This window comes from Gnatocerus cornutus, chromosome 8 (assembly GCF_029298725.1).
Source record: "Gnatocerus cornutus isolate USDA-ARS CGAHR chromosome 8, icGnaCorn1.1, whole genome shotgun sequence".
Taxonomy (NCBI): Eukaryota; Metazoa; Arthropoda; class Insecta; order Coleoptera; family Tenebrionidae; genus Gnatocerus; species Gnatocerus cornutus.
The window spans coordinates 13,841,509-13,865,411 of record NC_142240.1 but is presented as its reverse complement, the minus strand read 5'-3'; the positions used below and the strand labels follow the sequence as shown (position 1 = coordinate 13,865,411).

The following is a 23,903-nucleotide window of genomic DNA, read 5'->3' as shown; positions in this document are numbered from 1 at the left end:
ATATAAAAACGATTTGTAATGCTTAATTATTTAAATAAACTTAAATTAAAGTAACATTGTAACTTTTTAACTGATTGGAGAGATGTTTTTCCAACCTTTGGCCTGAGGTCCGAATTTGTAAACGAGTCGTTTGCCTGGGACCGGCAGGAGGACCTTACTTTTGTAGTAGTATCTATAAAAAATGTTTATTATAAATATTTCACAAACTTAAGTCTGCTCGGGCTTAATTTTTAATATAAACTTTTTGTTTCTATCTCTTAACTGATTTTAGATAACCGTTCGATTTCCGGGGTAATTTATGTTTTAGCAACGTGACTACTGTCACTGATATTCAAAAAAAGTATTAAATTCTAGGAAAATTATTTATTAGATTTCAGTGTTCCTTATTTTAATCTTTATATATTTATTAGCAATTGCACCAAATTTCAAAATCATAGGACAGGAGAAGCAAATAGAAAACGTCATTTTAAGGAAGCTCAAAAAATTTCGCTATTACGAACTCAAATCGGTGATCTATTTTTGTAGCAATGAATTTTACCTCATTGTCTTTATCAATAAAGAGTTATTTATTATTTGTGCTCAATTACAACATTTTAGGTAACAGTAGACAAATCCTAGAAATTCTAATTTAAAGATCCACCATTTCTGCATAACAAAATGGAGAATGTGATTGAAGTCGGATTGAAATCCAAAAAATAATTTATTCATTGGCTTGCATTATCTTTATCAATATAGTTTTTATAACAAAAAACGCACACGAACAACCAATTCAATGGAAAGCTTTCATTCATTGGCTAGATAGTTTAGAAGGGGAGTTTTCATCATTTTCCATTGAAATTTGTAATCCCATTAATTCCAGTGCTATGACTTTAAAATTAAGGTTACTAATAATTGCGTAATTAAATGTGCTAAATTACAAAATTTTAGTTCACGTGAGAAAATTTTTAGAAATTTTCATTTTAAAGACGGGGGTTCAGATTTAGAGAGATTACAAAAAAGACTTTTTTATGAACTATAACAAATTACAAAAAATTGACTCCCGAAAGACAGATTTTAGAACTTTTAGAACTCATTTTAGTGGCGAACTGGAAATTTTGAATCTTTTTTAATCCTGGAAGTTTTCGGACTACAACATTAAAATTTGAGAGAGTAACTAATGAAAGTTCGATTATTAACTGTACCAAGTTACAAAATTATAGAACTGAATAAAATTGGGAAATGTAAAAGATATTGCTTATATTCATATACTCAAGGTGATCGTAATAAAAATGATGCTAATTGCGGTTTTTTGGTTTTAGATATGATACTTAGATCCTTAATCACATTTGATGATTCATCTATTTTTATCAAATTTATTTACGCAACATTTGAGTACTCATAATCTTCAACAAATGTTTGTGTATCTATTTGAACACGCGGAAATAATCTTTCTTTTATTCTCCCAGCTAACAAAACCCCGATAACCTTGTGGTTGTTAATAATTTAAATATAGAAACCTACCTCATGGCCCTACTGAATTTTTCGTAGGTCATATTTTCATTCTTCTTTCGGTTACCCCACAATCGTGCAACTTTATTACTTTGAACGAACTTGAAGGTGCCTTCGTCGAAATTTTCCCATTTGATCAAATGGGGGCAGGTCTTCGCATCCTGAAGCAAATGTAAAAGAAACTCCCAGAGCTTCTCAGATCTTTTCTCTGAAATGAAAAGCGTAAATAATTTTGCAGCTTGGTGTGGGTGTCTGGAGAATACAGACATCAGCAAACAAAGAAGATTATCTGGACCTTGAACTTGAGATGTATCCCTTTTATTTACTAATCTCATGAATGAGTAACATGTATCAATTTTAATTCACTCAAAACTAAGACGGAGAAACGAAGAAAAATGTAAACATGTCTGATCTTAAGTATATTTGTCGAGCAATAATGAATTACTTTTATCTTTGCACGCCTTTAATTTAGCCAAAATTCAGTGAATTCCCTCTAAAATCAATCAAACAAACAGCTCTATTGGCGATACTTATCTGCGATAACACCAAAAAAAAATGCATCCTCTATTGAGATAGGTAAGTGCACCCATTCAATTTCAAGTTTAATAACTATTTTTATTATTCTGATAGCTGTGCTTACGTTATCATTATCAATGCATTTTTTTTCGGCAATGATTTAGATAAAATTGCACAAACAACTCCATTGCAAAATATTTCGCACCTCAAATTTCGCAATCGTCTGGAGTCTTTAGTCATTTTGATCTCTTTCTTCCGTTTCTTAATATCCTGCATAATCTGTGTAATTTATTATTTTTATTAAGACAACACGATGACATAAATGTTTAAACATTGATAGCTATTATGCTTATGCAAGAAAACCGCAGTAGCCGCAATAAAATGGCAAAAATAGTTGTAGCACTCACCATTTTTGTTGACAAAAGGTTTACATCTAGGCCTTCCAGGTTTCTTTTCAGACTTGGAAAAACCAATTTCGCTGCTAATTGGCGTTGTGTTGAAATCGTGGAAATCCAAAGAATTTTCGCTATGGAGTTCATGGTAACAGTTTTCATCCACCAGATCTGTAATTTTTATAGTCATTGTAACGGGGAAAAGTTTCTTTATCGATCAATAAGGAAACAATTCGCAATATTGATCCTGACCTAGCATAATCTTTTTTTGTTTATCCGTTAATTGCGTATTTTTGTGTTCCGATAATCATTGTTGATAAATCGATTAATAAATAACAAATAGACTCACAATCTGTTGAATGGCATCGAACGTATTTTTCCTTTGCGTTGAAAATCATGTCGCCCAAGCCTGGTGAATTACACAAGCGCTTGCAGTTTTCTGCCGACAGATTCTTGAAAATAAAACCGGAAATGCATTGGAAGCGGTTGAGGTATTCTTGATCCAATGTACAGGTCATCGGAACTTCATTTGCAATGAAATCCCGGACTTCTTGGCTGTTCCAGTTGTCCATCGGTTTAGCATAGGGATTTTCGAATACTTTTAATATATCGTCTGAAAGTTTTCTTTAGTATGAAGAAAACTGACTTTGGTGGTGAACTTACCCATGTCGATATCCAAAGGAGGAAATTCTTCCAAAACCCAATTGAAGCTCTGCAAACATAAAGATGTAGCTAACGAAAAAGTGACAGTTGGTGTTGACAATTGTACGATTTATCACTAGGCTACTTCATGTTTTATTTTTAGTCTGTTTCATTCTTACTAAAATTAAACCAAATATTGAATTCGGTATTTGTATACATGTAATATTGATTTTGCACAGGAATTTCGACATGGATTCTGTTTACAATGCCATATTTGCCAATGTTCCTTCATTTAAAGAGGTATTAACTAGATAGGTGAACTTAAATTGTTATTACTATTACAGGGCCAAAGCTACGTTTTATTAAATAACTAAAAACTTCTTTCTGTACAGCTGCAATAATAGGTATCTCGGAACTTTAGTGTTATAGCCATAAAATAAGTGGCAGATTGCTGTTTTTAAGTCGTTTATTAACTCCAACAAATTGAACCAAATATTTCGTACTAAAATTTATAACTGTGGCAATTTTAGTGTTCTAGCTACTAAATTTGGCCATATTACTACTTTAGAATTGTTTATTAATTCCACCAAATCGCTAGATTATAGAGCAACAAATACAAATTTTAGAAATTTTTATTTTCAGTCTAAACCAAAAATATGAAACATTTCGTACTAAAATAAAATTCATAACTCTGGCAATTTTAGTGTTACAGTTACCAAATTTGGGCAGATTACTACTTTTGCGTTGTTTATAAACTCCACCAAATCACTAGATTATAAAACTAAAAATGCAAATTTTATAAATTTTTATTTTCAGTCTGAACCAAAAATTTCCAGTTTCTTACTGAAATTCAAAATTTTGGCAATTTTAGTGATACAGTAACGAAATTTGGGCGAATTACTACTTTTGAGTTGTTCATTCACTTTACCAAATTACTAGATTATGGAGCCAAAAATAGAAATTATTAGAAATTTTCATTTTTAGCCTGAACCAAAAATATCGAATTTCATAATAAAATTCACAATTCTGCCAATTTTAGTGTTACAGCTACCAAATTTAGGCAGATCACGACTTTTAAGTTGTTTGTTAACTTCACCAAATCGCTTATTTATAACGCCAAAAATACAAATTTTAGAAATTTTTTTTAAGTCATTTATTAGCCACCAAATTGCTAGATTATAGAGCCAAAGATGAGATTTTTTATTTTCAGAACTTAAAATACTGAAATTATTTGTGTCAAAACATAAAATTTGTGAAATTTTTGTTGATATTGTCTTAATTTTATTAATTCAGTTTTTGAACTTGACCAGTTGTACATGGTAATTCTACAATAAATTTTTATTGTTTGGTATTAAAATTTTAACTAAAAGTAATTAAGTTATAGTAAATTTATCCGTGAAATTACAAATTTCCATTGAGTTTTATTGAAACTCAAAGCTCTCGCTCAAGGTGCCTCCCGGACTTGTGTAAAATTCTAATTAGAAATGGGAACAGCAAAAAGATCCGGGATGTGCAATGTAATTTACGGATTGTGTATTTAATACTATGCAACTTACAATCAAATGTTTAGATAAGAAAAGCTTGTATCTACTTATTTTGTGTTATATGTTAGGTAAACCTAAATGACCATAAATTTTGTGCTGCTACTGGTCGGAAATAAAATGAAACCAAATGAATAAGAATTATAAAAAGAATAAAATTAATAACAAAATTATATCAGAGTACCGAAGCTAATAAATCCATTTTTCCATAATGACGACATGTTAGGAATAAAGTTTAAGCACGATTTTGAAAGCAAAATACCAAAACACTTTATTAGAAAGTTAGAAATTTCGTTTTATTTAACGTCTTAGAGCCTCATTTCAGTTGCTAAGACCTCATAATCGAAACTCGGGGATTTCCAGAATAAACTAATATTTGCACAATGCAACGGTCGGTTAAAACTAAAAATAAAGCAGTGAGGTTTACTTACCTCAAATTCACACATCTCTCTTGAAAACAATAAACAAAACAAACAAAATTCCCCGAAGTGACACCGGTAATGTTGCTAACACATCGGATGCGAAAATAGTATAATCGACAAACTGTGCTTTGGGCTTTTCCAAATCGCGAGCGCTTGTGATAAAAGCGATTACTGCTTATCAGTGATGTGTGGTAGGTATACAATTTCGGTTTTTTAAATGTCATATTTGGATTTAAACGATTGAATTGATTCCTTATGCGATTAAATGAGAAATGAGTTGTTTCATAGTGTACTTTTCAACATGCCTAAGAAAAAATTAATGATGGAAATAGATGTTAGCTCAACTAAATTTAAATCGACACGACTTATTATTTACGTGGGAAATACCCGTTATCATTTAACAACAAGCACGTGATCTTGGGTTGATACGTTTTCGCAAAACTTACATAATTTTGAGTAAATAAATAAAGGGCACTTCCGTGTATAAATAAAGTGATAAAAATCACAAAATTCTGGTACTGACTCGCGAAGAATGAACAAAGTTTCAGAGAGGGATTCTATCAGAAAGTTTAAAGAAATTCAGCTCACGAGCAGATGTATTATTACTTATCATAGAAATTTGTAATTATCTTTTTACGTAAATTACCATCCGGTTTGGGTGTGTATAATAAATATGCGGTCAGTTACCAAAATGACACACATTTCAAAGGTTAAAAAAATAGATATAAGCACTGTATTACTAACTATAATTTTGATAAAGCTTCTTTGTTTTATCGTAGCACGAACAAAAATTGGGAACTGAGTTGTACCTAAGCACCCAAATTAACGCATTATTCCGAAAATAGACAGGCTATTTCCGCAAAATAAATTATCCTTTGCTATCAAAAGGACAACTGCTCGGATCCTTATCAAGTCCCTGTGCTGTGGTTGGATTATCGACAAACTTTATGACTACAACGGTGGTGTTAGAACCCTTGATTCGGCAATTATTTAAAATAATTATAAAAATAAATTAATAAAATTTAAAGTTTATTCTGAATGAGATCCTCCCTTCATTTTTGAAAGAGTAGATCATTTGGACATCTAGGAAAGTTGCGTTTTCAACGCATTCGAAAAAATATCTCTCTGTTTTTACAAAGTTAGGAATGTTAACGCGATAAGAGAATTCAAATATACTTTTTTTAGGGAATTAAATGGAAGATAAGAAGGATGTAGAAAATAACAAAGTAGACAAATAACATCAAAATTAACTTTTATTGTTTCTCAACAGATCCATGTATGCCCCAGAAATCAAATCCTCCTTGTCAACCCCCAACTCTTCCATCAACCCCAAAGCAATTTTTTCGCCCTCTTCTGGAGTTTGATCTGATCTCAAACCAACCTCCAACTCCATAAAATCTCCCAATCCCTCCACAGAATCGACATGAACTCGTGTCTGACCAACCATAAATAAATGCCTAACTTTCTTTACAACTCCACTAGACCCTAGAGCATTAGTTAACACCTCATTTAAGTTTTGAACACTGTCAGCAGTGATGTGCGCTTTTGAGTATGTAGATAACTTTGGTCCTTCTGCATCTGGTCTGTCGTAAAAAATTAACTCTGCATCTCCTTTCTACAATAAAAAAATTAAGAAAACATCAAAGGGTGACTGTTGACTAACCTCAAATTTTCTTAGTTTGAGCCGACCTTTCTGACAGGGGTAAAAAGTGTCATGTTGATTTATTATCTCACTGTTGGAGCCACTTAAAGCTCGTGCTCGGTCCAGGAGGGTTGACAGTTGTCTTATTTTTGCTTTAATTTCAACGTTTCGCATTTTAGCGCCGCAGGTACAACAACCACTACATACACGAGGTTTTAAAAATTGGGAACCACTAAAGCCAACTTAACGAAGTAAAATTCCTAGATGTATCAATAAAGCACAATAACTGTTTTCACTATACAATTAAAAATGTTTTTTTATGGAAAAACGTTAATAATGAGGGATTTTCAACCATATAAACTGGACAAAGCTTCTTCTAACAAACTATAAAATAAATCTCTTACTACGTAACATTTGGTTGGTACACTGACTGTCATGCTTGACAGCAACGTAACCTCATTTTTTAACCTCACTTTAAGAACATGAACAACTGCCAAAAATGAGGTTTATTAATCTGTGTCTTTTAGCAAACCGGTGTAAAATGTGTTTTAAACCAAACATGTTCACTCTGCGCCATTGTCATTTTAAATTTAACAACTCTTATAAATGTGCAATGTCGAACCAACGGATGGTCTCAGTTAGTGCCCCACAAAACGCACGAATACCTCAAGATGAAACTGGTTTTGATGCCGATCTTCTTGAATTTGACGATAGCTACCCGAAACTGACCATAGATGAGGGGTACGCTAGAGATTTGCTATTCAAAAACACGAGAGATCTCCTCCTGCAACGCATTTCTTGTTGTGCTTCAGTTCAAGAAGTGTTTAAGATATTTGAAACGAATATTAGACATTACGACTGTGAGCACATCACTCAGACCGTGTTCGTTTTGTACGACTTTATGAGGATATATCAGGATTTTTCTTCTAATTTGAAAAACCCTACAAAATCAGCTCAGGAATTTTTTGAGAAATTAGAAGAAAATTGTAGCTTTCAAAAGTTGCTCACTTTAACTGAGGATAAAGTTGATAGTTTTGATCATTACCTCCTGAGCTACTGCGTGTTGTATTTGAGCAAACTAGGATTAGGGGTGACGACACCAACAATGCAAAAACTCTGTGAAAATCTCAAAAAAATGTTACTGGAGGAATTTTCTTTACCTTCAAGCGCTCGGTTCCTTGAAACTGTGTTCAGTGAAACGAATTTGTATCCGTACTTTATTTCTCAAGAGCTTATACCACTAGTTTTTAGGGAAATTGGTAAGAAAAACAGTTTTTAGTTCACATTTAGTAACAGCAGATTTTCAGATTTGTGTTCCACGACTGAGAACTTGAACCACGTGAGTGTAAGTCTGAATAAATTGTACAAATTTGTTACCAACGACACTTTAAACGACTTCACAAGAAAAGTGGAGGTCTTCATTGAAGGTGGATTGCTCACATCGACTGATTATAAAACAGTCTTACAAATAATCTCGTTTTTAAATTACCCAAAATGGAGGGACAAGAACTCGGTATTAATCTCAAGGTGCATTTTATTGATGCAAAGTCACTTAAATGAACTGAATATAGACGAACTTCTACTGTTGTATGAGGTAACACCGTACGTTATTATACGGAACTACAAAACAAATCCGTTTTTTTTTTCTAGATTTTTTTCAAAATACAAGAGCCCGGTTACGTTCTCAACAACTTACAGCGCTGTTCCTACAAGTACTTTTACGAGTTAGATAACGTGCCGACTTCACAGAAGCTCACTCTTCTGTCAATCGTTGCGTTTTTTACTGCCCCTCACGTTCGAAGCGAACTTCAAAAAAAACTACAAAACTACGTCACGGAGTGCGAAGACTACGACGCTTTACTTCTCCTCAGAAGACTTTTATCTCAAATGAAAATTTCCGACATCAAACTCTGTGATCTTTACTGGGGCAAAATGTTGAAGTTTTTGAAAACTGAGAGTGACGACCACAATGTTATATCTCTGTGTGAACACTACATAAACTTTAGTACTGATATTGATAATTACCGGCACGCAGAGTTCGAGAAAGAAATGTTTAAACTGTTGGCGACGTTGACCAAAGAGAATTTCCAATTTTTTCCGCATAAACTTGCGACGGTGTTGAGTTTCACTTTACTATACGGTGACGATTTGGTGGTCCTCGACAATGTGATAACTAAACTTGAGGGTAATTGGCAACAACTGAAATATTCCAGTTGTTTGAAGTTGTCGTACACTTTAAGATTGTTCGCGGAAACGAATAAAAAATTCGAGAAACTCCATTGTGCTCGTAGAATCGATAAAATGCTCGATAAGTTTATTTTTAAGAAAGCCACAGAGTCGAAGCAGGAGCACTGGGAGAAGACCACGTTGTTAAAATCGTGCGTTTATAAAAGCAAAGGGGATGGAAGAGTTATGTACGATATGCTTCAAACTTATCAAAATCCGGAGAACATATGTTCGAAAAGTATAGAAACTATTTTCTACAGCTTCCTTATGACGAATATGTTAATACCCGAACTTCTCGACAACGTGGCTGAGTACATCCTGAAGTATAAAAACCACGTGCTGGGATTCAATGTAGCGAAAACTATTTATTTGTGTTACTGTCTTGGATACCGTCCGAAGAAGTCCGAAGAGCTGTGTGAAACAGCAGTCAATATAATTATAAGGTGAATTTAATTTTCTCGTTTGATTGTAATATCTGTTTTTTTTTTCTTCAGAGATCTGGAACGTCTTACAGGACTATCAATACTTTATAGTGCTCTTTCATTATGTTTCTTCAACAAACTGCCCAATTCTCTAGTCAAATCGATTTTTAACGTGGAGTTTATGGACAAGCTGGATAACGAGCTACAGCAGTGCTATTCCAAGGTACGCGGCAATTATATTTCATGTAATTTTTCGTTTCGCTTTTAGGACAAATATCCGAATCGAGTACGTAATTACTTGATGCAGTTGAATCGAGCGGTTTGTTTGGATTATCCGGAATGTAATGTGCCGTGGTTTCACCAAAAATATGTGGATGAAACTGTTCAAGGTGAGAAATTTTGTTGGTGGCCTAGATTTGCCGTTTTATCTAAAAATTCGAGCGATTTTTACTGTTTTTTGGAATATCAAATAGTACTACAGTTTGAATCATCCTGCTCTGTTGATCTTTTTCGAATTCTGAACAGTCTTTGCATATGTATTTTGAAAAACTAATTTTTCCTCCTTTTCCGATGCTTTCCAAAATTTTCAGCACTGTGAAAGCGCTGCGTTTTCTACACTTTCTCTTTCAATCGTTGAATCACGTTATACAAAATGTATTTTCATCCTGTTTTTACAATTACTTCGATATTTAATTAATGATTGATCTACAATATGTTGTAAAAATATTGACGATATTCAATTATTCATGTTTGATTTTAGTTTTATTTTAGCCCGAACTTGAAAACAACTTTCTAAAGATAGCAATTGATCTGGTGAACCAAATTAAACAAAATATTTAAAATCGTTATGCTGTTATCACTCACTTAAAAAAAGACAAAATTTGTTACTCTACCGCTAAAAATTTCCTTACAATGTAGCTAAATTTAAACAAACTCAATTTCTTACTAAAAAGTGGAACGTAAAAAATTGTTCTTGCCCGACCGATAGGGACATATCATCCGATTTACATCCATGTAAACGACATTCTAAATTTAGAATAAAATGGAGTCAGCATTCTCATCGGTATTATTAGAAATAACGGGTAAATAGGAGAGTTATTAAAGAGCCCCCCCTCATAAGGAGGCTATTTATAATGTACAAATGATAAAAACTGTAAATATTTATAACAATAAACGATAAAAAACTTTTTTTCAGGTAAGACCAAGAAACCGACTTTGTTCGCAACGAAGGTAAAAGAATGCTTGACCAGAATCTTCCCAAATAAAAACGATTTTGATCAAAACATTGTAACTCCTTACGGATACGAAATCGATTTCCTGATAAATTTGAATTCGAAGTCCGAATACCAAAAAAGGTGAGTAAGTCCAACGAACCAAACTTCTTCTAAAAGGAATTTTAGGCTGGCCTTACTACTGATCCCTGAGTACGCTTACACCACCGTGACGCCTCAGCTAAAAGGCAGTTACCAGTTAAAAAGACGACACTTGGAAATTCTCGACTACAAAGTCGTCTTCATTAAATTCAGTGACTGGATCGGATTGTATTCCGCCGAAGACAGAGTAGACTTTTTAAATAATACAATTTTCCCCGAGAATTTTAGGCAATCGAATATAGAAACGTATAGATGATTTTTGTGTTTTATTTTTTTTTGTTGAATTGGCATTGTGCGAATAGAAACAAACATGCACGTGGCTTATAAATTATAACTTCTTGTGACATGCCGACAGATGGTTTAGTGACGATAAACTTTAACCTTCCAATCATACAAAATGCAAATAAAAATTATAAGATAACAGTTGTGTGGGAGTCAGATTCAACAAAGTTCTTTATTTAAAGATTACATGTTTTTCTGGTTCAGTTATCGAATTCTAGAATAATTTAAACGTATGATAATTAAGTGTAATAATTACGTTCTTTATTTAAAGATTGCATGTTCTCTGAGTCACTGGGTCCACAAGATTTTCGCACATCTTTATCTTATCTTGAAATCAGTCGTAAAGATTGCAATTATAAAAATGTCATCCGCATCTTCAACAAAGATATTAAATACTACTGAATTTCACTTTTACTTATTGTGAAAAATCTTATTTATTTCAGTGATTGACGTCAGAACAAATAATAATTTTATTGAGATCCGATCGATTTAAATCTAATTTTGGTTCAAATTGAAATCTTCAAAAACGTCATTGAAATCACCAGATTCACTTCTATGCAGAGGTTATCGTGATTATACATGGTGTTTTTCGATAACCGACCTTCCTGAAAGTATTCCATTTGAAATAATTACAAAATCGCAGGTCAAGCGGACACTCCATGAGCGGGACAGAAATCTTGCTGACTGAGTGTCAATTCTAAGAAACTTCTCAGGTGGGTAACGCCTACAGTATTGTCTTTTCACGGCTCATTATCTAATCACCAAGGTTATTACAACCAAAATATTTTTATGGCGTATTTGCGTCACGAGAAGAAAAATACTGAATAAACTGCGTTATGCAATTACTCGTTTCGTGTTAAAATTTAGGACAGAAGGCAAATATTTTTATACTGATATGGTAGAATACGGAAATAAAAACGTCAAAAATTGATAAAATTTTATTATTTATAGTTATTAACTGTAGACAAACACCAATGCGAAATGCCAGTTAAGTGTCACGGGAGGTCTGAAGAGGTCATGACGTCATGATTATGGGTCAGTGGTTTATACATGGCCGGCAGTAACAATGAGGTCCGTCGTGATAAATTCTAAAGGCGAGAAATGCATTTTTGGAGGTTTACCTACGAAGTTGTAGACAAATTGCGAAAGTCCGGGGTCCAAAATCGAGAGGTGGAGAGATTAAGGGAGATAAAATCAGTGTCATTGTTATTTATGGTGATGAACAATTTGGGGATGCACTTCAAAGTAATTGAGAATTTTTTGTCTTTAATTAAGAATAGGTCTGCTATTACCATCACCTACATTGAAAATTTAAAAATTAGGAGTATTATTATTAGTATTACTCTGCTTTATCTTAGAAAAACAAAATTATCTTAAATGATACATAAATTAGCACTTACCTTCTACAACTCATTATCGATTAAAGTAAATTACGGTTATTTTTAAATCGAGTTTTAGCTTGCACAAAAGCTGCTCAACAATTAAAAAATTTAATAAACAACGAACATTTCTCAAAACTTGAACCATTTATAAGACCGTATATTTGGCTTTTCTTATCACAGTTCTTGAGATGGCCATATTTTTAACAAAAGAAGAATAACGTATTCTCGTAATTATTTTTCTATCTAATCTCGAAACTTGTGGCGCATTTGACCTTCTTGATGTACATAGAATAACCTTTTTTGCCAACATGACCTAGTTTATAAATGAATGTTTAGATGTAGCAAACACAACATTGCGTTATTTGACAAAAAAAAATAATAATCACTGAGAATTATTATTATATAAGGAATCGTAAATCTCTGTCGTCAATGTAATTTGCGCAACGGAAAGGATAAATTTGTACCTAGTATCTGATATCGCGTTATATCCTTTGGAAAAGTAGAAAGAAATATAATATTTTTGGCTAAATATGGCGATCGCTGCATTTTTCCTATTAGCAAATGTATGCAATTTTATGTCGTGTAAATTCCCTTTGCATTGGTTTTGCAACGTCACCACACAGTACCGTGTAAAAAGCCACAAACGTTCGATTATTCACTCAAATTTTTAGTGCTTTTTTACACGCATAACTCTTCTAAAAACAAACGAGTTGCAGTTTCAAAATGTCCCAAATCTTCTACGTAGGATTACATTTAAAGGACGAAAGTACATCTCGCCATAATCAGTTAATTAGTATTTTTCTACATTTAATTATTTATCTAACTAATAAATTATCGCCAATTAACCCTAGCAACATTTGAAGCCAATAATATAACGATATTTTATTTAATATTTCCTGGTCACGAGAATTTTATTTGATACAAATAGTAAAAATAGAGCTGTTGATTTAGGTGGTGGGTATATTTCAAAATGTAGGAAAGATACCACAGACTGCTCCACTAAGAGGTTTAGGAATTTGAATTCTATTGGTAGCGTCTACTCTGGTACTACGCAAAGTTACGCAAGATATTAGCTATCGGATGCCCATTCGTCCCAAAGGAAACTGATGTTTTTCTGCTGATTCGGTTTTTAGCAAGCGCAATCTATCCCGATTCTAGGAATTTCAAGGATGGCCCTTTACCTGAGCACTACAAAAGAAAGAATTCGGTTTTGGTAATCCCCCAAATTTTATCCACTTCTAGGAAACCTCTTTTCTTCGATCCTCAATTGGTTTCATTGGTATGGAACTTAAATTTCCAATGGTGTTAATTTCCTTTGTCAACAACAGTTTTTGCCAACAAGTCTCCTTTTTTGAGATTATCTCAATCATAGCCAACCAATCAGTCGTGGAACAAGTGGCCACGTGAACAATCTGACATATCTATAAATGGCAGTAATGAGCTAATTAAACTTTGTACGTTTAAAATCTTCGTATTGAAAACAAGTATGAATCTTTCTTTTGCGGGCTGTGGGTTCTTGGGTATTTATCATGTGGGTGTCGCTTGCTGTTTCCGAAAATATGCGCCACATTTGCTGTTGAATAAAATCTCGGGAGCTTCAGCTGGTGCTATAGCTGCTTGTTCTTTACTCCTGGATCTGCCCATAAGTAAGTACACATTTGAAATGGTATTGTATAGTCATAGAAAAAGGAAACTTGAAACAGTTCCTGCGGCTTTTGTCCGATTGAACTTAAGTTTGCGGTACTGTACAAACAATGAACAATAGATGTTGCTATCTTGATAAGCGGTCTTTGTTCCACTCGCCAACTTTTTGGAACCCCTCGTACCGTGGATCAGATCTAACGAGCTTCCTCTTCCTCAAGATCTAAACATTTGCCGCCGCGCGTGTTCCTACTTTCCCTCCTTTTCTAAAGATATTATTGAGCACCACACCACTTATCTCCACCAATAGCAGCGCTTTCCCTGACGTCATACCCCCCTCTCTTGAAAACCACGTTATCGAATTCATTATTATCCGCAGATCCTCTACGTTTATTTCAATGCTCTCTCAGTGCACACGTGAACAAAGTGACAATAAATTAGTGAGATCGTATATGTGATATCTACCTAGTGATAGTAAAAATGAATCTTTCTTTTGCTGGTTGCGGATTTTTGGGCATCTACCACGTCGGTGTTGCTTGTTGTTTTCGCAAATATGCCCCACATTTGTTATTGAATAAAATCTCGGGAGCTTCCGCTGGTGCTATTGCTGCTTGCTGTTTACTACTGGATCTACCATTGGGTGCGTATTACGTCATTGTTTTTTGAGGCGCGTGTTCGCAAGGCCGGGGAATCCGACCCTTAAGCCTCATTTCCACGGTCCGTTCTAGAGAGAACAGAATTTGATTTACGATGGAATTTGAGTTATTGCACCATATTTTGCGGTCAGAAAATTTGCAAATCCTATTGCACCCTTGGTTTACAATCCTCTGTTCCGATTCGGGCGGACAAGCTGGTTGAAACGCTGAACCACACCACACAAACTGCTACATTTGGTGATAACCAAACAGTTTTAATTACTTCAATTCTTTTAATTTGAACACTAATTTTTTATCATAATGTTAATAAGGTAAATAACACATATAAATGTGGATTAATTTTAATAAAGATGGTGATAAATGTAGATGAACGTACTTATTTCCTACATTGAAATTTACAGAATCATAGTATGAAAACAGGCGTGAATGAATGCAGGTATGTAGGTAGGTTTCTTATCTCTGTGAGTGGATTAACCCTTTTGAAGTAACCGACAGGTAGTATTTTTGTGGATTTGGTCCGACTTATTATCTGAAAATTTGAATTTTTAATTTCGTTCTATGGATTGAATCTAACCTACAATACAAAGTTTACTGCTTCAATTGAACGAACTATCTTGTCTGTTCGACATCGGTTCGGCGGACATTTCAACACAGAACAAAACATAGAACGCCCAGAATTGATGTTAAAATAACTTTTCCACCAGTAAAATAATGTCAGGAATCATCAATTTAAATCCAGTAAGATTTTATTTATTCCTACTTAACGTGAAACAAAAATTTTGAAATGCATTGTTAATTTAAAGTTTTCTCCAAAGGAGCGGTTAATATCAATGATTCTGTGCGTTTTGTGTTGAACTGTCCCGTGTGTTCTGTCCTGGTTCTGCGTTGAAATGTCCCCCGAACCGATTCTGTCTTGGTTCTGTGTTGAATGTCCGCCGGACCGATGTCGATCAGACAAGATGGTTCGTTCATTTGAATCAGAACAGAATGTTTCTGAATTTATTTCATTTTCATTTTATTTATACTTCAAGTTACCTCTTACGTGGATATGTCTGACAAAATTAAAAATTCAAATCTTCAGGTAATAACTGATCAAATCCACAAAAATACAGACCTGTCGGTTATTTCTAAAGAGTAAATCCACTCACAGAGATAAGAAACCTACCTACCTGCATTCATTGACGCCTGTTTTCATACAATGATTCTGTAAATTTCAATGCAGGAAATAAGTACGTTCATCTAGATTTATCGCCATCTTTAAAATTCATTCACATTTATATGTATGTGTTATTTAGCTTATTAACATTATAATAAACAAATAGTGTTCAAATTAAAAGAATTGGAGTAATTAAACTTGTTAGTTATTATCAAATGTCCGTGCGGCGGTTCGGCGTTTCAACCAGCTTGTCCGCCTGAATCGGAACAGAGGATTGTAAACCAAGGGTGCAATAGAATTTGCAAATTTTCTGACCGCAAAATATGGTGCAATAACTCAAATTCCATCGTAAATCAAATTCTGTTCTCTCTAGAACGGACCGTGGAAATGAGGCTTTATAAGTACACTGAAAATTTGAGTTGTTTCTCGGGAGAAAGAAGACACTTTTGCGTGTCAATCATAACAATTAATTGTGACCTGAAATTTTAGAAAGGAGCAAGTTCTGGTTTTTCTTTAATTGCTCCAATTTTTTGCGGGAAACCGTGGGAACTAGTCGAAAGGCTTATTTTTAAAAATAATAGTTTAGAGAAAGTGTCGATAAAAATTTTGAAAATTCGGAAAGTTGAAAAAAGCAAATTTCAAAAGATTGAACGGTAAAAAAAGTCTCACGTTTACGTCAACTAAAGACCTTGAGGAGTAATTGTTACATATGTAATACACGTAACAAGCAACCTTGATAGCAATATAAAATGGAAGATTAACAGAATCATTTCTTTGTTTGAAAGAACACAAAAACAATGATTCGTTTATTACCACGAATTTAAATGTGTTTACAATCGCCAATCGACGTCGTAACATAAGACAAACAAAATATTACTGCTTTCAATATATTTACATTAAAAGAAATTTGCTTGTGGATTAAAACTTAAAAAGCTTGATAATTCCAGTAATCTGCTACCTGCGCCTACAGGTTTTGTCAAGTTCTAGAATAATGAGATTCAGCTGCAAAGTCGATAACATTGTTAGAAATTCATTGTAATTTGCGAACCGATAACTGGCACGTGTTAAAAACATTATCAAAATTGAATCTATGTTCTCTTGAATGTAACGCGCACTTGGTCACACGAGTATAAACAATAATATTGTTTCAGCAATAGTGTGATAATTCAGCTTGAATAAACATGTTTAATCATATTTAAATTAGCTTCTTTTACAAAAAATGGCGATAATGGAATCAACAGTTTCATAGTCAAACAGTTGATTCGATCTTTTATTTTGATAGCTCTGGAAAGAATGGTGTCAATAATATTTGTCTAAGATATCTTAGAAATTTTGAGGAATCTATTGTTTGTAATCCGTGGTAGAACCTTCTTCGCGTTTATCTATTGTAAGAGCACACAAATAGCAATTACAAATAATTGAATAAAAAAGGAGTTATTGAACTTTCTTGATTAAATTCTGTATTCTGTGGTCATGTGAATATAAACAAATGAAATAAATTTATCGCTGATATCGAGGTGAGCGTTGTCAAAGCACGTGGAATGATTCGACAATTTTACAAGATTGTTCTGATATTTCCAGGCGAAACTACAAGTGATGTTCTCCGGGTGGCCATCGAAGCCCGGAAGCGTTCCTTAGGGCCATTCAACCCGTCTTTTAACATCCACAACCTCATTCTTGAGGGTCTTGAAAAATTCTTGCCCGACGATGCCCATGTTAGAGTCAGCGGAAAACTCCACGTGTCACTTACCCGTGTCCATGACGGGAAAAACGTTATTGTGTCCCAGTTCGACAGCAGAGAGGAACTTATCCAAGTCCTTTTGGCGTCAGCTTTCATCCCAATTTTCTCGGGAATCATCCCGCCGAAGTTCAAAGGAGTCCGATACATGGATGGGGGATACAGCGATAATCTTCCAACTTTGGATGAAAATACTATTACTGTTAGCCCGTTTTGCGGGGAGAGCGATATTTGTCCCAGAGACGACAGTTCGCAGTTATTTCATGTAAGTTGAAAGAAAAATGTTTAATTCTGAGTTGACCGGTTGATTTTTAGATCAATATAGCTAATACTAGTATAGAATTATCGAAGCACAATATCTATAGAATCATGAGGATATTGTTCCCGCCGAAACCTGAGGTTCTGTCAAACATGTGCAAACAAGGCTTTGATGATGCCCTCCGATTCTTGCACAGAAACAATCTCATCAATTGCACAAGATGTTTGGCTGTGCAGTCGACTTTTGTTGTGTCGGAAACGTTGGAGGAGAATTTGGAATATGATCCGCAATGCAAGGAATGCAGGCAACACAGACAAGTATGTTTACATTGCGGTAGTCATCCGCAATTAAATTGCTTCTATCAGACACCAATTAATGAATATTAATCATCAGATACGATTCCAGATATTTGGAATTCTCCACAAGTGTCTGATTAAGATATTATTTAGTCTGCGCTATTAATCAATTTTATCGCTTATGATGAGTAATTTTGCAGGAAGCTTTGGTGTCTAACATGCCCGACACCGTTCTCAGCATCTTTCAAGAGGCGATCGACTCGGCCAACAAAGGGCTGCTCAACTGGTTGTTCAAGCACCGCGGAATGAAACTCCTTTCTGTTCTCAGTCTTCCTTATACTCTTCCGGCGGATATCATGTACGCCACCTTCACCAAGTAAGTCTTCTACGAACTAACCCACACCACTCTCAACTAACTTACAGGTTAAACCTAATACCCACTGTAAAAGCAGCCACCCCTATGATAATCTCTAGAAAACTCACTGATTTTAATGTTATCAGTGCAGTCGGTAATGAGTTTGAAACTAAATCTTTCCGCTACAGAACTATCGGAAATCAACCAACTAACATCCTAGTTTCTTGCTCTTCGTGTTCCTCCAATTCTAACCAGCCGAGGTGACTAATAACACTGCTTCTTGTCATCGTCCCTGTCCACGTCTGCCGATTATTACTTCTTATTCTAACTTCTGTTTTCTTCCAGATTCATGTCCACTGCGCCCCAAATCGGAAACGCGTTCTGGGACGCCAGTAAATACTTCATGGACCAAATGTCACATCTCCTTAACCGAGTCAACAATAAGAGAGAACAGATCAGTGCTAAAATCATCTGTCAATTGGCTGTAACAGAATACGGCGGAAGTAAGTTTTTGTTTTATTTAAAAACTGCGTAATTCTTTGTTTTCTTATTTCAGCAGATGTAGAAGCCTGTCAAGATACATTGTCCGCTAAAAATAAAATGAACTTGAACTTTACACTCAATTTAGATGATAGGTAAGTGTTTTTTTGTGATCAAAGTCCGGTGATTGTTTTATAACGATCTTTTTTCTAATTTCAGTGATTTACCCATCAGCCAAAGTCCAGGTCGTAAATTCGCCGCTACAAAGATGTTACAAAGGAAACCTAGTCTTACAATTAACCGAAGCGATACTGGAGAAGACGATACTTTTGAACACATTTTACAAGTCACATCGCATCATGAAACTATAATGGCTTATTATTATTTAGACGAAAATAATAAAGTGAAGGTCACGGAAATCTTTGATGTCACCGACAGCGATTCCCCAATCGTCCAAACATCCCATGAAAAAGAGTTTAATAAGAACTTGGAATTTGATGACGATTGGGATGAATCTACGTGGACCACAAGTCATGCATTAGACGATCGTACGTTGTTGTAATTTGAAAGTGTTATGAATTTCACACGACTTTTTAGGCATGTATTTGGATGATAGAAGAAGAAGTGTAGGTGAAGGCTCAGAATATTCATTTGAAGACCTTCTGGATAAAGATTCCTCCAACTTGTTTTCCGATCCGGAAAGCGAGTGGACTGGAACTTATAAAATTGAAGAACCGGAGGATGAGGAAGGTGTGCTGCCTATTACTGACTTGAGACCAGAGTCCGAGCAACCAGAACAGGCGTGTTACACAATTCCTTCCTTCACATTCCAAGAGTGATTTTACAGTTACGTCGATTTTATAGTTGTACAGAGATATTTATTTGGTTAAAATTGTGATATTGTAACTATTTAAAAAAAACTGATATTTATTAAGTATTATGACTTTGTAGTGACTATTTATAATAAATTATGTTAGGTCTTAATATTAAAAAGTATTGTTATTACTCAAGTTATGTTTTATATTGTTCACAATAAAATCTGTGAAAACCACAAGTGTGTTTAATTACATAATAATTCGTCGGACTTTGGACTCATTGTTTACACAATTATTGACTAATTTTACGTAATAACACGTTACAAAAAGTCTTTAACATTCTCGTGCATTTAACTGAACAGTTATGATAAAGTACGTGGCTACATTAGCAATGATACTCGGAAAAATCGTTTTATTCAGATCGAAAAGATCAGAGGACGTAAATTGAGGCAGGAAATTTTTCGAACGAGCCACAACTTTCGTCAGAACTCGTGCTTCTTTTGATTCTACGTCAAATTGCTCTTGAATCTGATAACACAGATCTATAAATTTTCGAGACTCTGCTAATGTCGTGTGTGTTGGTAAAATGATGCCCAGTACGTAGACCTAGAACGATATTTTTAACAGTTTTAGACTATTTTAGTACTTACAAAAACGAAGACCACTGAAACAGTGTTAGAAATCAACACTCGGTAAAAGTGGGAGTTCATATTAGAAAAATCATTCACATAGATGAAATTCAAACAGTTAATTGCATGCAAGGCAGAACGGACTAATATCATTAAAATTTGGATTCCAAACAGATTATTGTAGATATCCACTGTTTGACCAAGAATTCGGTGGCTGCGTCCTAGGAGCTTTAATTTTTGTAAAAATTTTGGTTGGCATGGAAGCCAGAGCAGTTGTTCATTTATATCTTTGTATCTGCAAGCGAAACAACGTTCTAACGTTGTAAGTAGAGTTGTAACTAGAAATTCGTAATATAATTCTAAATTTGCGACGGAAGCAGTTAATTCTAGAATCGACTTATTCAACAAAAGAGGCCAAGAATGCATTTCGTAGAAGAAAACTGAAAAAAATACAGTTTGTTTTATAACAAATTGAAGATAAAAATTCTTCCAAAATTTTTCCGTTTTTCCTTTATTTCCTAGTATTTCATCGACGTATTGAAGATTTAAATTCAATGATCTCCAATCATTGTTTGAAAATGCAGTTTTCAGAACAGAAGTGAGGAGTAATAGTAACATGTTTACACTTGTGCTAATGTAAATGAATTTTTGGGTAAACATCAATGGGCTAAAAACGCGGTCGATAGTCTCTGCGCGCATGAAAGTCGATAGCCATAGTCCTTTCAGCAACAACAAAAAAAATCCATATATTTTTAGAAGCCAAGGCTTATAAAACGAATTTGTTTCGTAATTGTACCAAGGAGTGATTAGAAAAATACTTAGAAACGTGTGGTAATGTTGAATAAATCGCATGTCTTTTATTGAGAGCTTGAAATTCATGTTATTTGCGATCAAAGCTCAACGGAATGAAGACTTTTACTGAGATTAAAAACACATTTTAGTAATTATTAAATTAAACTGGCATTCATAAATAAATTATACAATACTCCTATAAGATAAGCTAATGAATTGTGTTTGCGTAACAATAAAGTACAAAAAACCAAATTGTTTATTTTGGCGAACAAAGAGTCAGGAATACATAAACACTATACACTCTATATTTGTTATATTTAACGTTAAAATATTGCAAAATACGCAAAACTGACTTATTTAAAAAAAAAACCGTTATTTATCCATTGTGTTAGCATTCTCTAACTACAATAGCTAACAGCTTATTGAAATGACAAAATGTATTTTTTTTAATTTATTATTTGGGTTAGCATTCCCTTGCGTTTAACTGAATAGTTATGATAAAGTACGTCGCCACATTTATTACGTAAAAAACGGAGAAGCTTAAAAGCAACAAGTAAATAAAAATTAAATTTTATTGACATACAGAATAATTTTCAGAATCTCAAGGAATCATGGCCACTGTTAAAAGAATTCCAGAGTACAAAATCCCAAAAAATTGCAGGAAATCAAGCTAAACCAGCAGGATAATTTTTTTTGAGAGAATTCCAATTAGATATTAGTTTTTAATTGGAATACAGCCTTGAAATTTGTGAAAATTATGTATTACTTCAAACTTGTTTGTTACATTTGCCAAATTACAAAAGACAGATTGTAAAAAAAAATATTGTTTGAAAAAGCCAAAGTTCCAAATGTAGAAATGAGTTCACCTTTAAAATTTTGGCCCTCTGGCGACAAGCCGCCACTTTAATCAGCCACAACTCAGTTATTTGTTATTTGTGCCCTATAATTCAAGGTTGTTCCAAAAATAAGCAAGATATCGACCTAGATATTTAGTAGATTTACATAGGTTTAGACAGAAATTTTTTTTTCGAAAAAAAAAAAACATTTTAAATTGCGGAAAATGTGAGAGCAGAATCTTAACAAACAAAATACGAGAGCATCAATATTTCCGATCTTTTAAAAATTTGGCCATAACTTAGTTATTTCTTGTCATACTAAAGCCCGTATTTGGAATTTGCGTGAAATTCTGCGAAAAATGAGCATTGATATTTCTAAATTTTCAAAATTTTAATCGGCCATAATCAATTATTTTTTGAAGTTCGTGAATTTTGAAATCGGATTTGATTTCAACCCAAAATTCTAAAAATGAGCGCCACATACGGCTGAATTGCAAGAAAATAGCAGAAATCTGCACGAAATCATCAAAATTCTTAGAGAAATCCGCTTATTTCGATGCTAAACGACGATTTCTCGCTTATTTTCGCCGTTTTCTGGCTTGGATTTGCAAAGAAGAACTCGAAATATACAAAACCACCAATTTTTATCAAGATTCAACGGCTGAATTGCAAGAAAACAGCAGAAATCTGCACGAAATCATCAAAATTCTTAGAGAAATCCGCTTATTTCGATGCTAAACGACGATTTCTCGCTTATTTTCGCCGTTTTCTGGCTTGGATTTGCAAAGAAGAACTCGAAATCTACAAAACCACCAATTTTTATCAAGATTCAACGGCTGAATTGCAAGAAAACAGCAGAAATCTGCACGAAATCTTCAAAATTCTTAGAGAAATCCGCTTATTTCGATGCTAAACGACGATTTCTCGTTTATTTTCGCCGTTTTTCTGGCTTGGATTTGCAAAGAAGAACTCGAAATATACAAAACCACCAATTTGTATCAAGATTCAACGGCTGAATTGCAAGAAAGCAGCAGAAATCTGCACGAAATCTTCAAAATTCTTAGAGAAATCCGCTTATTTCGATGCTAAACGACGATTTCTCGCTTATTTTCGCCGTTTTCTGGCTTGGATTTGCAAAGAAGAACTCGAAGTATAAAATGTGTTTGTTAGAATTAATTTAGTTGGTTTCAAGGATCTCGTAGTAGGTTGGGGAGCGGAAAAAATGTTCATTTACATAGTAAAACACTACTTTTAGGCATAAAGATCTACTCTTCACTTACCACTAAACTGCTTCTTTGTTTCTTTGTGAAGATTAGACACAGCAATTCGAGCAGCCAGAATAGCATAATCTGGATGATGAGTCGTCATCATAGCTGCAGTTTCGGCTGCTAAAGTATCCAATTCGACTGTCGTAATCCCTGGATATAATCCACTGATCACTTTTAAAGTAATCGACACCTAGGAAAAAACTGTATTTTCTGCAAAAAATGGGGAATATGTAATTACCGGCTCCACATAGTCCATATTTAAGCCGTAACATAATTTCTGAATACGGGATGTGATTTTATCCAGGTACACCTGTTCCCTTCTGCCGTCTAAATAAAAATAACTCCTTGATTTGAGCATAACCTCAATTTCGTTGTATTTACGTCGCTTTAGAACGTAGTTTTTCGTTGGGGTATTGACCATGTTTGACGTTTTCACAACACAATCAAAAAATTAAAGAGAACAACTAAACGATAAAGGGTGAAAACAAACAAAATAACAGAAAGTACAACGAACAATTAACGTTTGACAAGTCGGTTTCGCGCTGCAATGGCAATAGCCAACTAGAGTGCAGAAAGTAGGAATGTGACGTCTTCTGGTAAATCAAACACCAGTTTTTACCAAACAGGACTGTACTCAAATTTATTAAAGTCAGA

The 23,903-nt window shown here is 34.1% G+C and overlaps 5 protein-coding genes and 1 long non-coding RNA gene across 8 annotated transcripts; 2 read left to right on the top strand and 4 right to left on the bottom strand.

The window, feature by feature from the left end:
• Position 1: 1 nt before the first annotated feature.
• Positions 2 to 23,408, bottom strand: LOC148170080 (ETS homologous factor-like). 2 transcript variants are annotated; one of them, XM_088044415.1, is made up of 6 exons: positions 23,262 to 23,408; positions 3,060 to 3,108; positions 2,746 to 3,009; positions 2,412 to 2,567; positions 1,501 to 1,696; positions 2 to 172 (listed from the first exon to the last, which is right to left on the bottom strand). In XM_088044415.1, exons 1-6 carry the CDS (start codon positions 23,325 to 23,327, stop codon positions 67 to 69), a joined length of 837 nt encoding a protein of 278 aa, XP_087900541.1. In that variant the 5' UTR covers positions 23,328 to 23,408; the 3' UTR covers positions 2 to 66. The 2 variants fall into 2 exon arrangements, with proteins under 2 accessions (XP_087900541.1, XP_087900543.1); XM_088044417.1 differs by lacking the exon at positions 23,262 to 23,408 and adding an exon at positions 5,011 to 5,105.
• On the bottom strand, positions 6,237 to 7,085 carry LOC148170085 (uncharacterized). Its single transcript, XM_088043544.1, has 2 exons — positions 6,665 to 7,085; positions 6,237 to 6,616 (listed from the first exon to the last, which is right to left on the bottom strand). The coding sequence occupies exons 1-2, from the start codon at positions 6,815 to 6,817 to the stop codon at positions 6,248 to 6,250; spliced, it is 522 nt and encodes a 173-aa protein (XP_087899670.1). The 5' UTR covers positions 6,818 to 7,085; the 3' UTR covers positions 6,237 to 6,247.
• Positions 7,084 to 10,949, top strand: LOC148170084 (FAST kinase domain-containing protein 1, mitochondrial). The gene is made up of 7 exons (XM_088043543.1): positions 7,084 to 7,902; positions 7,951 to 8,237; positions 8,294 to 9,312; positions 9,364 to 9,514; positions 9,560 to 9,680; positions 10,487 to 10,646; positions 10,692 to 10,949. The coding sequence occupies exons 1-7, from the start codon at positions 7,143 to 7,145 to the stop codon at positions 10,918 to 10,920; spliced, it is 2,727 nt and encodes a 908-aa protein (XP_087899669.1). The 5' UTR covers positions 7,084 to 7,142; the 3' UTR covers positions 10,921 to 10,949.
• On the bottom strand, positions 11,947 to 12,604 carry LOC148170083 (uncharacterized). Its single transcript, XR_015770637.1, has 2 exons — positions 12,347 to 12,604; positions 11,947 to 12,244 (listed from the first exon to the last, which is right to left on the bottom strand). It is a non-coding gene; the product is annotated as an uncharacterized LOC148170083 (long non-coding RNA).
• Positions 14,043 to 19,963, top strand: LOC148170082 (1-acylglycerol-3-phosphate O-acyltransferase Pnpla3-like). Of its 2 annotated transcripts, none has more exons than XM_088044414.1 (9): positions 14,043 to 14,609; positions 17,363 to 17,784; positions 17,835 to 18,095; positions 18,275 to 18,450; positions 18,498 to 18,689; positions 18,775 to 18,932; positions 18,989 to 19,064; positions 19,129 to 19,457; positions 19,507 to 19,963. In XM_088044414.1, exons 1-9 carry the CDS (start codon positions 14,450 to 14,452, stop codon positions 19,746 to 19,748), a joined length of 2,016 nt encoding a protein of 671 aa, XP_087900540.1. In that variant the 5' UTR covers positions 14,043 to 14,449; the 3' UTR covers positions 19,749 to 19,963. The 2 variants fall into 2 exon arrangements, with proteins under 2 accessions (XP_087900540.1, XP_087900539.1); XM_088044413.1 differs by having other exon boundaries at positions 14,046 to 14,609; positions 18,986 to 19,064.
• Positions 19,903 to 21,232, bottom strand: LOC148170081 (uncharacterized). The gene is made up of 4 exons (XM_088043493.1): positions 20,978 to 21,232; positions 20,888 to 20,912; positions 20,375 to 20,793; positions 19,903 to 20,330 (listed from the first exon to the last, which is right to left on the bottom strand). Exons 1-4 carry the CDS (start codon positions 21,230 to 21,232, stop codon positions 20,058 to 20,060), a joined length of 972 nt encoding a protein of 323 aa, XP_087899619.1. The 3' UTR covers positions 19,903 to 20,057.
• Positions 23,409 to 23,903: the final 495 nt, after the last annotated feature.